The sequence below is a fragment of the Galleria mellonella genome, unplaced genomic scaffold (assembly GCF_026898425.1).
Source record: "Galleria mellonella isolate WM207_F2 unplaced genomic scaffold, CSIRO_AGI_GalMel_v1 utg93, whole genome shotgun sequence".
In the NCBI taxonomy this organism is placed as follows: domain Eukaryota; kingdom Metazoa; phylum Arthropoda; class Insecta; order Lepidoptera; family Pyralidae; genus Galleria; species Galleria mellonella.
The window spans coordinates 474,747-493,438 of record NW_026442176.1 but is presented as its reverse complement, the minus strand read 5'-3'; the positions used below and the strand labels follow the sequence as shown (position 1 = coordinate 493,438).

The following is an 18,692-nucleotide window of genomic DNA, read 5'->3' as shown; positions in this document are numbered from 1 at the left end:
CATTATTTTTCTGTGTGATCGAAATATCTGATACCTAGTGATACTGATGATAAATTACGAAAAAAATAAAGGCATGTTTTTTAAATAGTAGGTATATCAAGTAGTATTGATTCGTAAAAATACAATGTTAGTTTTTCAATTAGAATTATTATTCTACAAAAAAAAAAAATTAAAGCATGCAATGTACCTTGTATATACCTAAAGCATTTATCGTATATAACAGATACCTGCGACACACCTGTCACAGACAGTTATTGCTGACCACAAAACCACAGAAGTGCTGTAAAAGTACTAATCCATACGGTATAGATACTTCCTGTCCTTTTCTCGAGCTAACCACACCTCTATCTCAAATCGTAAAACCATAAGAAAATATTACTTTTAAAATATATAGAGCAAATTATTAGATATAGCTTCATTCATAACCGGAGAAAGATTACTACATAAAGTCGTTTAAATAGTACATACTTATGTCCCACTTATGTTTCTGTTACAAAGAAAGGGCAGAGAAATTATTAGGTGCGAAGCCATAACGTCTTAGTTCTCAGTGTATGCTATCAATGCTCTTGGTGATATTTATGTCTACAAGTGACGCTCATTACATTCTATGTTGTAAAAAGAATGTTATAAAAGAGAGGCAAATTATTAAACAATCTTATTTTTTATACGTTTTATATACCTCGATTATAACGACGAGCGTTATGACCGAGGTATACCGACTGACCAGAGTAAATAGTAGCTTATATCCTTTTCTATCCCAAATAGTACATATATGCTAAATTATATAATGAGAGGTTGTGCCGTTAAGGCGCTAAGATGTAATAAACAAACAAACTCGCTATAAATGTGATAACATTTATAAGATTATAAGGGTATCTTATACCTTCTCACATAGTTAAATATTTATTGTTTAATGGATTCATACAGTAATAATAACAATTAAAAATAACGTAAGCAAAGGTGAACTTTGAAGTATTTTATTTTTTAGGTTCATTTTACATTGCCTTAGCCCAAGGTAGTTTATATATGCTAACTAGAATTTATTGAAGTTAAGTTTATTTCATTGTTATCTGGCTACAATACTATGTATTGCCCATTGTCAAAACGAATTTATAAAACGTAAATGTAGGGATTTTTATTACTTAAAATTCGGCAACAATAACTATTTTTATTTCAGAAATGTAGAAAGTTAATTCTAATTTTACATAAAGAATGCAGTACAGTATCAAAAACGATTGAATTTATATCTAAGTACGAGTTACAGATATATTATTTAAATTTTCAATTAAGTAATGGACTCTGTTCCTCAATCACTTAGAATTAAATATAATACATTAAAGTCTATAACGTGGAACCAATTTAAGTCTTCATTTGTAAGTGCCTCGTCATTTATTCAGAAACATAATTAAAGTGATGACGTTGCGAGGTCGGAAAAATTTTTCGCCTTGACCTTACATAAACAAATTTCAGTTCAAACAAAAAGGTCGATCGTTACTTCCATGTTATTGTCAAATACTTTGTTTACATAATGTACGACGGAGGTCCGAGCATTGAGGTCGGAAGCCGATGGCGCACGGCACGCGAGCTTTCGCGGCAGTCACGACACCGCGGCGGGAGGCTACGGTCGGCTACGGTCGGCTACGAGACGCTACGGCCTCGTAATGTTGTGCACGCTAGCTCTTTTCGTACTATTCGCCTCGGCCCAAGGACGAGCGGTAAGAATGAATTTTCAGTTTCCACTTTTGATTTGTGTCGTGTCGTTATTAAGGAAACGACGATTTAGCTCCAAAGTTTGCTAATGTGAAGTGCTAATGTCGCATGCAGTAGTTACGTTTATGTGTCCAACTTTTTGTTTCTACTCGTTTTCTTTCTGCTTGTATAAGTAGTCTTTCAATGTGAAAACTTTTAATTCCAAACTTTGAAAAATTTATTTGATATCAGTATCATGTAGAGTAAGTAAAGTATTGAAGAGCAATATTTTGGTTATAAATACATTATCGATATGAAATTAGCTATTACGTGAAAAGCGCAATATTAAAATTATTTTAGTATGTTTTAAATTCAAAGCTCATATATTTATTTCAGTTAGATGATCATAGAATTTGAATTGTGCTAAATACTTTTAATTTAAAAACAGAAATAACTTATGGTGGGTTGAATTATCGTCGTTGAGTCGAAGCTACTAAAATTATAAAAACTAAAATATCATAGATACTTTGCATACAGTATAGACGAGTAACTAGAAAATAAATTAATAAATGCATATTCTAAAAAGATAATATTTATTAAGTTTGCATTTTATTTCGTTACTTTTATATTCGGATATTTAAAAATTTATAATCTGCCTTAAGGTAAAAAACCAATCATAAACTAGATCTATTTTGTATTTTTTATGAATTAAAATTCGAAATACTTTAATTACGAGCAACAAACTAATCCTTAGAACTTAATTTGGAAGTTTACGAGCAGAAAATAATATAAATTTCATAACAAATTAAAGGGAAAAGAAATTGAAGTTATGGTTTATAAATTTGTGGCTTCGTAAAGATGTTTCCAACTACCTGATGTTACTAGATAAATTGAATTATTAAATACTTTTACTTTTATTAAAATTTATGATTAATTATTTAAATAAAAAAAATGTAACGGAAACTGAATGTTAACTCGTATTTAGAATATTAAATCAAAGGTAATAAACCTTTATTATGCGAATATATTTATGAGCCTGTATCCGCATTTGTATATTTCAGCGGCATATTTTAGCAACCACTAATGCTATTAATTTGTATTTTAAAATATTTTAAAATATATACCAACTTAAAAAAAATACTAGATAAATATTTTTGTTTTCTTTTCTTAAGAGGGGTTAAAATGAAGGGTTGAAATTTCAGGAGAGACAGGCTCAATTTGCGTTTAATTAAATGAACTAGAAATATAAATCGTTTCTGGATAGTGTCACGAATTACTATTTATTATGGTTATTTTAAACTATAGATGTAGTATGTTGTACAACTATCTAAAATACTGTGTTTAGTGGAGGCTTTTATCTCATAAAAGGAGAATATAGCGTAGTATTTATTATAGGTTTTATTTTGAGTTTTTTTTTTGTTTGTACTGATGTTTGTAGTGTCCCCATTAGTTGACAATAAGTACTGATGCTAATACAATATACCATAATCTTAACATATTCTTATTTCGCTACTCCATGAAAAAAACGCTATGTTTACCGTCGTAGGTAGTCCGGCCAAAAGGTTTTCTGTATTGAACAAAATGAAAAACAGAATAGAATGACTTGAGCCCAAACACTCATCCCCGATGATCCAGCACAATGTTTTCCGTATAGCTAGTATGAATAGTGGTATTACTACACTTGACAGTTTCAAGTGTAATTCAGCAAAGCTCTTGTAAGAGTTAGGGAAAAATTTACTGCAAATATGAATTGCACAAAGAATAAGTAAATTCACACGGAATTACACGCGTAGTAGCTGTTATCACATGTCTACAAGAATTATAACATATTCTTTCTTAGTAGATGTATATGCTTCCTAAGAAATGTACCTGTCAAGTTCCAACTCAATTTCATTAATCATTTAGTTTTTGAGATTTTGTGAGTAGACAGTGAGTGAGTGAGAGAAAGGTGTTTTTTACTATGCATTGATATTAGTACATAGTTTTTTTTTTTTAAATCAGAATTTTAATTATGTATATTTTAATTATTTGGAATTGCCGAAAGACCATAGGCCAAGGCAGGAGAAACCAAGACTTGTTTTTTCATCCTATAACCTCGGATCTTTCAAATGTGGCCAGAAAAAGCCGTTAATGAGCCGTTATAGTGCGTTCAACTGCTGAGAGTAAAACATTCTGTTTTCAGTCGATCGTATTCATGAACCATATTGGTTCTATATTCGCTCAGGATGGTGTAGTCTCATATCCTACTATAATAAAAAAAAAAAATTAGTGATATGCCATGATTTTTATACTTGTACATAATACATGCACATTTCCGTATTAAACATACCTGCGTAATGTCTACATCTTCAGGAGAATGTGTAATCTGCTAAAATGGATTTTTGTAAATGATACATTGCACTGTAGGAGTATTATAGATCTCATATAGGGACAGTATAAAATAAAATAATGGCAGTTACAAACTATAAAAACTTATTTTACAATCGGATTTTCGTGATGCTCACGTCCACTTGTTTCAAATTCTAAAAGCGTATACCCCTTTCTTTGTATCAATATTACAACAATGATGTGTGGTTGAAACACTGCAAGACATTTTACGTTCGGAACGTTTGCTTGTAGCCCACTTTGTGGATTCTTTCATTGTGCTCGTAAAAATAGTTGTACTGAGTGGAAAAATAAAGTAACACTAATAGTTACATGAACTTGTATGTACAGTTTAAAATCAATACTCATATTATACAGAACAGTGATAAAATTTTGTTTATTTTAACGCTGAGATGCGATTTTGAATTATTAAAGTTAATTTTAAAAAAATAATTATAAAAAAGCATACTTATCTCGTAATTTAGTTAGATTTTATTTTGAATGAGCAAAACTGCAAAGCGCAGTTGAAAACTCAATGTGTAATATACTAGGCCGTTTCGATTTGATCAGTAAACACTAAATATTATCGTAATTTTTCTGTTATTCGCTCTAACTCTAAATAAATGCCCACACCTAAATTTTGTAAAATATATCAAGTTGGTTTCATTTGTTTCAAAACTTCAAGATTATAACTGGAGAAAAGTTTAGCCTGATTGGATATATTTTAAATAACTTTTGGTTTGTGAAAGACTATAATGCTAATTATATATTTTAGGTAGGTATTTCTAAATATAAAATCTATTAGACAGATCAAGAGTATAAACTTGTTCAATTTGTCATATTAATTTGGAGAGATGCGTTCCCTAATTGAGTACAAGAATTATTAAGGTAAAATTTGGTGGTTTTAATAATTTAAGTTAGGATGTAACTCACCCGTGTACCAAATTTCATTTTAATACGTTCAGTAGCTTTTGCGTGAAAAAGTAACAAATATCCATAAGTGAATTTAATCTAATATACAAAATGTATACAGATATTATATAGATTTAATAATTATATAACTGAAGCCTTAAATATAAACGTTCAGTAAACGGTATGTAATGTTAGTTGGCTAATTCTAATACTAGTATTAGCTGTCTTACCTCAGGGGTTAATTTAGACAGCGCACCGTTACATACGACTAATTATGTTTAGCGGGAGCAAATTATAAGCTCCTTAAGTACCCAAACTATATAGTATGTTAACAAGTGAAATGAAATTCACATCGTACATCCACAAAGTAAAATATATTAAATTCCTTCTAACTTTGAGTACATTTTACCATACCGTACCAATTATGAAATGTACCATTGTAATAATGAGTAATATTAAAGTCATTATAGCATACTTGGTTATATATATAGTTATGTATGAATATATTCTGAGTGTAGTATTTTAATGAATATACATTTTATATTTTGCTATTTATTTAATTTTTAAAATAATAATAAACGTCATACTATTGCTGGGTCTGCAAACTAAAATAATATGTTATGGGAAACCAGACAAAAAAAGTTAGTTTTCTAATTAGGTCAAGCTGGGAATCGAACCCTCACTTACGTAAAGTAACACAGAGGTCGTCAAACTTCTATAGACTTCTTGGTTTCAATATAGACAGAGATAAAAAACCAGTTGCGTCCAAAAGTTTGAATATAGAGATTTCTACACGTCTTATTGTTAGTTTTGTAATAGTATACCTATTTCCTAATTTTTTTTTGCTACTTTTCATATCATTTATCATCTTCAGCTTTCAAGCCTTTTCCCATTTGTTTGGTTTGGGGTCCGCACACAATGTTTTTGCCTTCCATTTTTGGTGTTGATCCACGCATCCCACTTGTCACACCACAAAAATTCTTTCACATTACATCAATCCTTTTTTGTGGTGCTTTTCTTTAGCAAAAAACATAAAATCTCTATTCTCATTTTTCTCTGAAATTTGTTTTATTATATACTCACTAATATTATAAATGTAAAAACAAGTTTGTTTGTTCGATGTTTTTTGGCGTTTTAACAGTTTAATCAATCTTTTTGTAATTTGGTATACATAGACTATACGCTCAATTAATATATAGCGGTCACGCGATCTAAGTCGTGGTTAAAAATTAATGTATTGTAAATGCAACAATATGTATTTAAACCACTTTCCTTAACTTGTTAACTTATGAAAATTTGAATTTAATTGATCGAATCCCTAAATCGCCTCTAAGCCAAATGGGTTATACTGATTAAATATTTATGATATTATTTAAAGATTATTTGTAAATTTTTTGCGAACTTCATAGTGTTTGACGTCTTACCGAAGTCTTTAAACAATTGTTTGATTTGTAAAGTTATAAAACTTGAAGCGTACTCTTTAATTAAGTTATCGGGAACAGCTTGTTTTTGCTGTCTCTACTGGAAGTTTGCTGCGTGAGTCAGACTGCTACCGAATACTAATTTTGTTAAAGATTATTGGTTTATAAGATACTAAAAATTTGGGCATCAAAATAGATATTTGTATAATATAGCTATACGTAACAAACTTACGGATACAGTAAATTCTAAAATATAAGTAATTTAGTAAAATTGCACGATTAAATTCAATGTAAAATATGTATTAAATAAAATTGAAGCCTATGACGAGATATTTTCTTATTTAGTTAATAATTTAATACTCCTAAAACAGTTTCTTTAAATTCTTTAAAAATTTTAGATTTTTAATTAAACATTAATTTTATTAGAGAGATTAATATTATTAGTATTGTATCTAATTTAAAAAAGCAAACAAAGAAAACAGAGCTGAAATAAAAATGGTTGTATATTATGAAATTGAAAATAAATGTAATTAGATAAAGAAAAAAGAAAAAGAAAATATAAATGAAAATTTGTTTCTATTCGAAAATTAGGTCACTATTCGTTTATTACTTAGAAGAAAAGGTCAAACAGAAATACATCTGCACCAGATTAATTATCGTAGTTAGATAAGTGGGGACGGAGTGGTCGTCCTAAACAACAGCTGAGCACACACACACACATATACGGTATATACAGTTAGTTATGAAGGTTTATGTAATGGTAATCTTCTATATTATATACAATTCAGTATTTTCTTCATTATATAATAATATTGTTAGTGACAAGATAGTATATTTTATTTATGAACAAAATCTATAATCCTGTCGAATTAAAAAAATATCTGTTTTAAAAATAGTTAAAATATAGAATAAAACAGAAAAAAATATTGACCAGAAAACAATTTCACATTAGATATATAAAAATACGTATAAAATGAAGAAAAATATCAGACTTCGTATCTCAGTATGAAACTAGTAGCAGCAGGCACGTTACCCATTGTTAAAAGCCCTGATATTGTGATAAGACTTATGGTTATGGCGACGTTCGTGAAAATATGTGGTATCCTTAAGAGCTACACTTATTTGGTGCACAAACGCAGATGAACGGACACAAAGTCAAACAAATACTAGGTACGTGAAAATAAAAATAAAATAATACAACACTGAAAAACAAAAATAGAAAAAGAAAACAATCACAGGGAGTATAGCAATACTCCCCTACAAATTAACTGCCAGCAAACTATTCTAACCTCCGATATATCGTTACAAATTGAATTTCGTAATATATGTTATTTTTTAATTGAATTACCTTAAATTTCTTAAATTAATTTTCAAGTAGTCTCAAAATTTTTCATGGTTTCTAGAAATATTAAGGTAATATTTAGTGAATAAGAAAGTTGGTCCTGAAATGAAATAGATATGCTACGCCATCAGATACCAACATGTTCTTGAATTATTGGCTCATTATATAAAATTAATAGGCCGCGTCACCTAAAAGCAGTCTGAGAAATGCTAAGAAATAAATTTGGGTAATTAAGATTGAAACCTCCAGGGAGTCACTCTGAGTGGATTCATTTTTCACATTGAATATACGTTTATGACCATAATTTAATTTAGCTCATAAAAGTATTAAAATTAATAAATTAATATTTGTAACTATGTATACAATGTATATTTACCATTCAGTAGATATACAGTAGTTATAAAATATGTATATAAAAAGTGTATATATATCTGCTTATAAACTATTTAGACCCATGTTGATAATTTTATGTCTAAAATTATTAGATATTTTCTTTTTTTTTATTTATTAACATACCTCGTTGTTACTTAAAAATACTGTATATATTAAATGACACTGTAACTATTAGGACAGTTCACATCCATCCAGCTGTCAGTGACTCGTATTATGTCACGATTGAACTTATTAAACAAGTAATTGTATAATAAAGAATAGAAGAGGCAAAATGCTGGGCCACCTTATACGACATGACGATTTTTTTAAGAGCATAATAGAAGGAAAGATAGAGGGCAAAAGAGGAAGACGAAGACCGAGGATTAACTACATGGGATAGATAAAGGAAACACTAGGCGTCATGTCGTATAGGGAGATAAAGGATATGGCCTGGGATAGAGCTGGCTGGAGGAAGATGCATGAATTAGTTGCACCGACAAGAGGAAACTCTTAAATGAAAAGAGAATTGTATATGATTATAAATAACAACCAGCGTCTGACGATAGAGCAAAAAAGTACCTATATACATAGTTACAGACACTCTCTAGACGTAAACCCACCGAATTAAGTTTTAGTTTTTAAGAACAGTTAGTAAACGTTAGACAAGTGCGACTAAAACTTGCTTACAAAGCGCTCCGTACATAGTTTACCGTGTCATTGGCTGTGACAGAATTATTTGTTGCTGTGTACTTCGATAGTTTGAACTTTGTCAGTCATAGGCTATTTTGTTTTTTTATTAACGTTTTTCTTTATAGTCTTTATAGGCTTCAGTTTAAATCAAAAGATAAATTAATGGTATTTTAATATTATTTATAATATATTTAAATATTAATATCTTAGATTATAGCTGATATATATTATAAAAATGTTCAATCACTTCCAGATTATATGATGATTACAATATAATCATCGCATTTTTATTCGGATGTAAAATTGTATTTTATTTCATTATTTGTATAAAGCAATATGTTCGTAACATAATGCAATATTATTTTATAGAAAATACTACTAATATACCTGTAGGTACTTATAAAAAAATATTATGTATCAATGATTGTTTATTTTATACACTTTTATTCGATTTGTAGATATTGTTATGTTTTTAACAAAAATATTTATTAAAATTTATTCCTTTTAAGAAATCCAATATGCATTTAATAATTCTTCAAAACTGATAAACAAAATAATTAGAACAGAATAAAATGGTAGAATATAAATAAAGATTTTTATCATTGAATTTATTATTAGAGGCTACTTTTAAAATCTGAGGAAGAATGATCGCAATCAGACTGGAACGGGAGTTAACAGATGGCGAACGGGAAATTAGTTTTAACCCTACAAAGCTTTGATAAAATCGAGACTGGGGAACGATTTCAGTATTTTACAAAAGTTTTCTGTGGATAGCAATTGATCGGAGTACAGAGCAAGTGCATTTGTTTATAGCTTTGAAATAAATTATCTATTTTTTATTGCACAGTAATAGAACTAGTTTTAAAGAATAATGTTTTGTTATAAAACTCTGACCTAAAAATTCCTGCCTTGTAATTTCATCTACGGATTAAAAGGACTGCGGACTTTTAAAGTTTTTTCTTTGTGGTAAGTTTTAACGCTCTCTTTGGAAGTTTCACTGTCATGTCATATTTTATAAAGGTGAATAAATTCAAAAATGAAATTGTATTTTTTTTATATGAATTTACATTTATGGATATAAAATATTTTCATGTATTAATATGTTTTATATTATTAATAAAATGTACTGTAAATTTTATGTACCTTGATATCTAAATTGTAAAGGTAGGTAATAAACTGAGGAGATTTGATTAATAATAAAGAACTAATATAATTATAGGTATGGAAGTAATAAAACAGTGTTATTTAAATCTAAACTAAGCAGAGATTATATTGTAGATACTAGATAATGTATACATATAAATATTAAACACGTAATTATTATAATACTTACACAATTTATACTGTGACAAGTAATGTTGGTATTTATGTCAAAACAAGTCAATACAAGCGACTGACCTTACGGGCAATCGCTTTTCGAAGCACTTTTATCTTTATTACAAATCAAATTTATAGGCATGAAACTTTCCGTTGCCAAAAGCACCATTACCAATACAAAAGTTACCATTGTATATACTTATTTAACTATAAATTTGTAAGATTATTACAGATGTCGAAACGTCCATTATTAAATGTCATTAATGACCTATTTACTTTTTTATTTGTTATCAAATATCTACCAATAATATAAAAAAAAATATAAAAATAGGTACTCTCAAACTTTACATTTCATTATATTGTTTACAACTCATTGTACAATTGTTTTTGATTCGACATGTCTACATTTCGCCGAACATATTAGAATCCTTAGTGGGAGGGTGCAAGTCTATCACCGTCATTTGGATTAATTTAATTTTTTTTTTTATACATGAGGTGGCAAACAAGCATACGGCCCACCTGATGGTAAGCGGTTACCGTAGCCTAATACCAGAGGTATTACGCGCGCGTTGCCGACCCTGAAGAAACCTCTTTACCCCCTTTTGAAGAACCCCATGCTGTAATCTCTCGGGAAAACCTCGGCAAGCTCATTCCATAACCTTGTTCGTGGGAGAAAGCATTTGAAACCGCGTTGTACGCGACCATTTAGGCTGTAAGGTATGAGGGTGAACATGTCGATGGCGAGCCGTACGATGACATATTGAATAATTCCTCTGAGCACAATCCGTTGTATAAGCGGTAGAACACGCAGAGTAGGCAAAATCTCTCCTAAGACTTAAGGGTTTGATACCGCTTGCAAGCATGGGATCATCGATTCATAGCTCGTCGTTGCATTCGAAGGGTTCAAGCTGATTAAGTGACAGCAATACTCCATATGGGGCCGGATTTGCGATTTGTAAAGCATTAATCGCTGATCCGGCGTGAAGTAATGCTTCGCTCTATTGAGCACACCGAGTTTTTTGGATGCCAGCTTCACCTTATCTTCGAGGTGGCCACGGAACTGTACGTCACTAGAGATGTCGATTAGTTTTGGTCATTAGTGTTGTCTGTAAAAAAAAAATACAATAGATGGTAATATTAGTACATTTACTAGTTATTTTGGTGTCACATAAAGATAAATGAAAATTACCTACAACAAAAGAAATGAGATGACTTGCTTTAGTACTGCTAATCTTGAATTGTAGTAATTTCTCCGTGGTTGCAAATACAATCCCAGATACGGTTTAATACCAATTCAAGAGAATTACTTTGTTTTCTTTCCTCATGCGTGCAAAGAGCGGAATTCTCTCTCTGTGTCTGTCTTTTCGGAGCATTTTAATCTGCATTAAAGGTTAAAGTGAATAAGCTCTTAATAGGATTCACAAGTTCCGTCTTTGATTTCATCATCACTTTCATCAGATGATTAAGGTCATTTTACGAGTCTTTAAAGCGTAAAATAAAAAAGTAACAATTAAAATTTTAAAATTTAAGGAGTGCAGGTATTCATAAAATTATGTTCAGTTTTATTACAGAAAGTTATGTAGTACTAGTATATACGCACTAGAAAGTTTATCTATTGCTTTATTTTGGTTTTTGTTTTATTTTATACGCGCTTTGAATGTTAATTTTGTACCGTTTTTAGATGTATATGCCTATTTATAGTAAAGAATAGTAGCATGAAATTTCTATTATTATCGAATTTAGCGGAAAGAACGTTGCGGTGAAAATTCGCAGAACGGATATAAGTATACTAGATGAAGCGTCTCGCCCTTTCTTCTCGTATGACTATGAATTGCTATATGTAGTGTATTTATTATTTTTAATATAACAAACTCGAAGATAATTTTGCTAATTATGAATAAATGTCAGGATCTACTGGGAAAACGCTATACTTTATTTTCAACCGCCTTAAAAAAAGGAGGTTCTCAATTCGGTAATATTTTTTTTATGTTTGCCACCTCATAACTCCGTCAGTTGTAAACCAATTTGTAAATTTCTTTTTTATATGAAAGGATATACTTACAGATTAGTTCCATAGAAATGTTATCAAAATCGATTCGGTAATTTAGTTTCTAAATCAAAATAACTGGTTTTGCCATAATTAAAGTTGTTTTTTTTTTGGAACCAAATCTTAATTATTAATAGGCAAAGTTTATCATGTCATCATAGATTAATTATCTGTGAAACATAATATTGTTATCAACATTATTATTTTCCACATTTTTTTAATGAGTAAAACAATCTTTTTTATCGAAAGGTCAACATCAGCAACACCTGGGTACTACCCGAGGAGGGATTCCCAGTGTTCTACCGCTACTTCAGGGACCGCATCTCCTGGTACGAGGCTGATGCTGTATGCCAATTTCATCATGCTAATCTAGTAACTGGTAAGTGGAAAGAAAATCTCTTGAATTTATTTTATTCCTTAGTAGGTATATATTAAAATTTAATGCACTAGAACATATCATGATTTTCGTTCATGTCAATCAAAAAAATTTGTAAATATGTATTGCTTGCTCCATCTTGAGAGATAGAATAGATTTTATTGTAAAATGATGTGTTAAAAATGGATCTGGAAGGTGATGGTTGGTAGCAAAACAACGTTTGCCGTGTCAGCTAGTATTTAATGTAAAAAATGTTACGACTTTTCTTTTTTTTTATAAAGATTGCATAGAACAACGGCCCAAAGTCTTCAGAATTCTAAGCCGCCTTGCAATTGACTGATTTTTAAATTATCATCTATGCAGACATAAGAACTTTTTGAAAGACGTCTCACGACGGGTGGACGAGAAAAATGGCAACTGACTGATTTAATTCGAAATGAATTTAATTTTATGAATAGAAATCAGAATACTTTGTCCTTTTAAGAGGATCATGTTTTTGTCAATTTTATCCTTATTAAACCTTTTGAAATGTAACAATATAACTTGTAGAATGGCGATGAAATCATTTGGGTATTAATACTAATCTGACTAATGTCTTAGATATCATCAGTTATAACAGATACAGCGTCTATTCTTTAAAGTCATTGCATACAAGCAAGCCTATCTGATAGGAAATTTGATCTATAGGATATATATGAGGGTTACCCTTCCTATCTTATTATAACTATAGAATAAATATTACAGAGTACATATACGGGCATACTATATTTATGAAACTGGATATATTTCCCCAAGGGAGATAAAAAAAGCGGTCCTTTATATAAACCACCCGGTTACGACATGTCATCAAATAAGCTTGAAAAATTAAAAATTTGTTTTCATACAGAAAATGAAAATATGTTCTTCGGACAAATGTGTTCATGTTGTTTTTTTATTATCGCTTGATTTCAGACTATTATATTATTTTTTATATATATTTAAAATGTAACAAAAGCACAGGTTATCAAATTAGTATGATAAGCCCAAAATTGTTTTCATACTTGAAATAAAAATATACTCCTTATAGAAGTTTGTTTATATTAGTCGCTTTTTTTTCTATGGATTTCTAATTGTTATACACTTTTCATTACATTGAAAGACATAAATATAAAAAAAAATTCATACATATTATGAACGCTGACAAACTAAAACAAGTAAACTTTTGTAGCGTTCTGTTTCTGCGGTGAGTAAGGTTGTTAAGAGTCAGGGTTGTTGCCTAATGCGCTCGTGACATTGGTATAGCAGGTATATATATGCCGTAGCTACCCGTCAGGGTGGCATTTTACAAACTTTGGACTCATTTTGGGCGTTCATATCGGAAAAGCAACTTTTGAATTACCGTATCAAACTTTAGAACCAAACTAACAACATTTTTAAAATAAAAATTGTGTCATTAAAAAATTACTTATTAATTATAATTGTTTATTATTTTTCTTTTGACATAAGACTCTTTCAAAGTACACTTATTTGTATTGATTTTGAAATAGTCTTATGTGAAAATGATAATAATCAGAAACAACAAATTATTGTGTTTTACTTTAGTAAGAGGATCGCTTTTATTAAATATCTTTCTTATTTAGTTTTTAGTATTTTAAAATTCTCTAAAGTATTGCCAAGTATTTTAAAAGAACAAAAATGAGAATGGAGAATGGTCAAAATTTAGAAAGTCGAGTCTACTTTTTACTTAAAAGTTTATTTATCATTAAGAACAATTCTGTGTAAAGCAGACACTGACTAAGATTACAGGAAGTTTAAATGGCTTTTTCAACTTAGTTACCTAAACAAGGCTGTGATTATTTTTCGTCTTATACAAGATAACAACTTTTTAGAGGGGTTTACAAGTTGAATTCATTAGAATACGCGAATTTTTGGAATTCCGCGGGAACATACAGCAGGATATATTCGATAAATGATATTAATATATCTATCAAAGATACATCTGTTTAAGGGTTCGCTTTGAAATGATTTTTAAACAAATTTCAGTCGTTTAATATGGATTGATGGAATTTGTTACTTGTAATGTATATATTTTATTTCTTGTTCTAAAATTTTAAGTCTTATTTTATTCTAAACTTCTAGTATTTCGTATTCGATGATATCAATGTGCCTATTCGAAACAGTGTCCCGTGAAATTGTGTCCAAATGAAACTAAGCCGTAGGAATGCGAACGCGCTAAATGTACCTATGCCAATAAAGATAAAGTACCTATAGGTATCTATTTGTTTTTTGCCACTAAGCCGAATGGGCTAGCGCAATGTAGCGCAAAATTAAGGTGGCCGAAGTATAGCCGAGAAGAAAGATCACGAAAGCAATGACGATACTATGTTGAACAGGGCTAGTTGTGGGTAGGGACAAATTTCAATATTCTTTTGGGCCTTTAGCTCTAATCGACAAATACAATCCAAGCAAGACCCCCATTACTGTTGATAGCGCTCTCGACCCGTGCAAGATAACGGGCCATCACAAATAACAATTGAGGTACCTGATAATAAGGATATTTTTAATGCGGGGAATTCTTTTGATATCTGGTTGGTACGAGATTGCATACATAACTTGTAATTTGGTTGCGGTCTACATTTTAGAAATTTAATTTTTAAAATAAAAAGACGATTTTATACAAACAAATAAAGTAGAAAGCATGGAATAATTATATATTATATAATAATGTACATACATTATATTATTATATTTATACATTTTATAATTTTTACATTTTTTTTGTGGTAAATGTTTATAAGGCTTTTGTGAATGAAATGAAATTACATACCTAATGGTGAGGTAAAACAGAAGCTGAAACAGAAAGAAACTATTTTTTCTTTTTTAGTCACAACGTACAAAAAAATATGGTACAAAATCCGACTTAATACTATAAATATTCTCTGTTAATCAAATTCTAAGAAAACAGAAATAATATTGTATAACATTAAGTTTATACGTAATTTGCAAATTTCTATAGATAGAGACACAAAAATTAGAACTAGAATTCTAAATTAATTAAACATGCAATTGGACTAGCTTGAAATCCACTTAATGTAAAGTAGTAATATAGTGGAAGTTATATCATTTTTAAAGTCCCACACTGAAATGGTACAAGAGAAGTATTTTCCAAGCAAAGGAAACTCAAGAAAATATTCTTTTTTTTTTTGTAATCATAAAATTCGTTTGAATTTTATTCTACAGTCAGTGTAGACGTAGTTTGTTTGGTCTGATTTTTCAAAGGACAAGCATTTACGAGGGTCTAACTATATATATATATATTTTGCTTTGAACGCTTGTTTGGGATTATCCAATAGCTCTATATTCTAGCCAAACGCCTTGTTCGCTTCAAATATAGCCAACGGGTTATCAGCTACCACATTGAAAGAACTCGATGTTATAAATAGTGGAGTAACATGTTTTGTCGATTGTATGGTCGCAATTGCAGGTAGAATCTAAAAGAAAATATAAAAATAATTATTCTAATTAGGATCTATTTATATTAATTGAAAAAAAAAGAAAAAAAGATTTAAAGCATGCCTAAAAACCTAAGAGAAATCGGTGTATGTTCTTCTAAATAAACCTTAATTTCAAAGTATTATTTTCAATTGTTAAAAGTTTTATTTGTTTGACTTTGTGCAATACGTCACACTCTTAGTCAAAATTTGTTTAGCTATGAAACATTTAATCATCATTGTAAACTTTCATATTTATAATATTAATACCATACAAGTAATTCTAATTCTATGTAAAATAATTAAATCACCATCGTTTTACTTATTAAAATACTAAATACATACATTTATTCTGAGATTTTTTTCCAATCAAACGTCTTTTGCCTTTGAAATATGCCTAAATGTGTACCTAACTACGTACCAGTGTAAGCACGGTCCGCCGGTCATTATGTTCGCATAAGCTAGGGGTCGATTTTGGTCATAACCATAACGACGGTGGACCCTTGATATCGGTGGAGACTGATTCCAGCCTCGATTATTTTCGGACCCTTGAATTTATGACCGTTCGATACGTATTCTATAAATGAGCATAATATAAAAATGATTGTTAACCGATTCTATAGGCATCTTCTAGATAAATAAGATACCACTTCTTAATTGTTTGCCTCAGATGTCGACTGTGTAGTTAGATAATGTTTAATGAAGTTACTCATTTTATAGATATTGTCTTATAGTATTACCTGTTTCCATGGGTTAAGTATATCGGCCGTCACCATTCGGAAACAGTCTTTAATAATTTGGCTAAATGATGGTTTATTATGACCAATACTAAAATGTAAACTAAGGATTATTTTTGAACAGCCTGGGTGGACGAGGGGAACAGCGAGTACAAAATGCCTTATCTGCATACACTATATAGCCTTAAAAATGGCAATTTAATATTGTATATACAAAAATATTGTAGTCCAGTGGGCCCAGTGGTTGTGATATACACTAACAAGTCAACGTGGAGAGAAAAGGGATTGTTAGTAATGGAGTCTAATTGCTCCATTGCTAGCAAAAAAGCCTACTGGGTCAAGCTACACTCTCTCTCTGGAATTGTTGAAATAATCACGATGGGCCAACTGATCTGCTTCGTTCTTACTTATCATCCATGTACCTCAAGTTGTTACTTTTTGCTACCTCTTGTGCAGAGAAAATAAACCATTCATTCATTTATTCCTCACTGGTGCCTCGCCAGTGTATACTGATAGCGTAGGCAAGGCCACTATTTACTCTTCATTCATTAAAAAAAAAAATAAACAAGTCAACGTCCTTGCGGTCCGTCATGGAAATCATCATGGTTAATTTCCGGTACTTAATCACAATTCCAACTATCTTGACTTCATACTGTCAAATCTCTGGTACTTTGACAGCGTATATTAATAATACGTGCGAGAATACCTTTTCATTTAATAAAAAAAAACACTATTCGTCTTGTGAAACGTCACTTTGCCATTCCATCTTGTATAAAGTAAGACAAAATAAGAAAGGTAACAATTTAATAAATGTTATTTTTTATAGAGATGAAAGAAGATCAACAAGAAAAATGAAAACCCTAACCCCACATAATTTTTCTCTTTAAAAAAGCGGAAAGCCCCATTTGGTTTCGTCTCATTTTATTATATTCCTTCATTCTGGGCGGCGTTGTAACAAAACAAAACAATAGGTAGGTACGTACCTACCTACTTATTCGAATTGTCTGAGGCTGACGCGTCATTGTGTACCGCTTCAAAGATCTTGTCGAACAAACCCTTTGTAACATGAATCTTTATCTTGTAAATGAAAACTTAAATTAGTTTAGAAATACCAACGAAAGAATTCACTCGGGGTTGGAATTTTCGAGGGCTTCATAACGATTCAGCTTTATTGGAAATACGATTTCAGTTATCATTTTGCTATTTGTTGCTGGTTTTGAGAAGCAATTGAAATCAAGTTGTATTTACTTGAATTCTAATTGAAAAGGGGCCGTACATTTTCATGCGAATAAAATGACAAATATATTATTCTGACACTTGACACTTTTTTGGTTTAGTTTTCAATTTTAATTTTGTTCATGTGATTTACATTTAACACCGACTTACAAAATTATTAGCATAATACTTATCTGTTTCAACAACAACCTTTGTATGGGAATTATTTACGTTTTCTAGGAAGTTAATTTGTTTTGAACAGTAAAAGTTTTATTAGGAGAGTTAATTTTCTCGAAAACTTTCTTATGGAAGCTATTATAAAATGATATTTAAGTTTATTACAAAGGCGTAAAAGCATGCTAACTCATTAAAATATTGGTGTTCTTAAATTTGGATTTAACGATAAGAAGACTGCCATGTGAGAAAAACTAAAGATTAGCCTTATATCATTACCCTACGTAGGATATTTCAGTAGTAAGATATTGGTGGGTGTCGTAAAAGCGACTAAGGGAACTTAATGCTTAAGGAATGGCAGTAGTCCTTATTAAAACTAACTGCGGTTGCCAACCCGTCTACCAAGCGTGGCAACTACTGGCAAAACTCCCTTTATGGGGAAGGCTTACGTTCAGCAGTTATCTGCTGAATTGATAATAAAGAATTCCTCATGATTCTTCTGATTCTCATGATTTAAAAATATAAGTTGCATTAAAGATTATATAAAAAAATATTATCTTACATAC

The 18,692-nt window shown here is 30.2% G+C and overlaps 1 protein-coding gene across 1 annotated transcript in view; it reads left to right on the top strand.

Annotated features, from left to right (window-relative positions):
* Positions 1–1,550: 1,550 nt before the first annotated feature.
* The window catches only part of LOC113516829 (uncharacterized), a 59,623-nt gene continuing 42,481 nt past the window's right edge, over positions 1,551–18,692 (top strand). The window contains exons 1-2 of the mRNA XM_031907987.2: positions 1,551–1,715; positions 12,404–12,533. Coding sequence (XP_031763847.2) covers positions 1,662–1,715; positions 12,404–12,533 — 184 coding nt within the window. The 5' untranslated portion in view covers positions 1,551–1,661. The remainder of the gene's footprint in view (positions 1,716–12,403; positions 12,534–18,692) is intronic.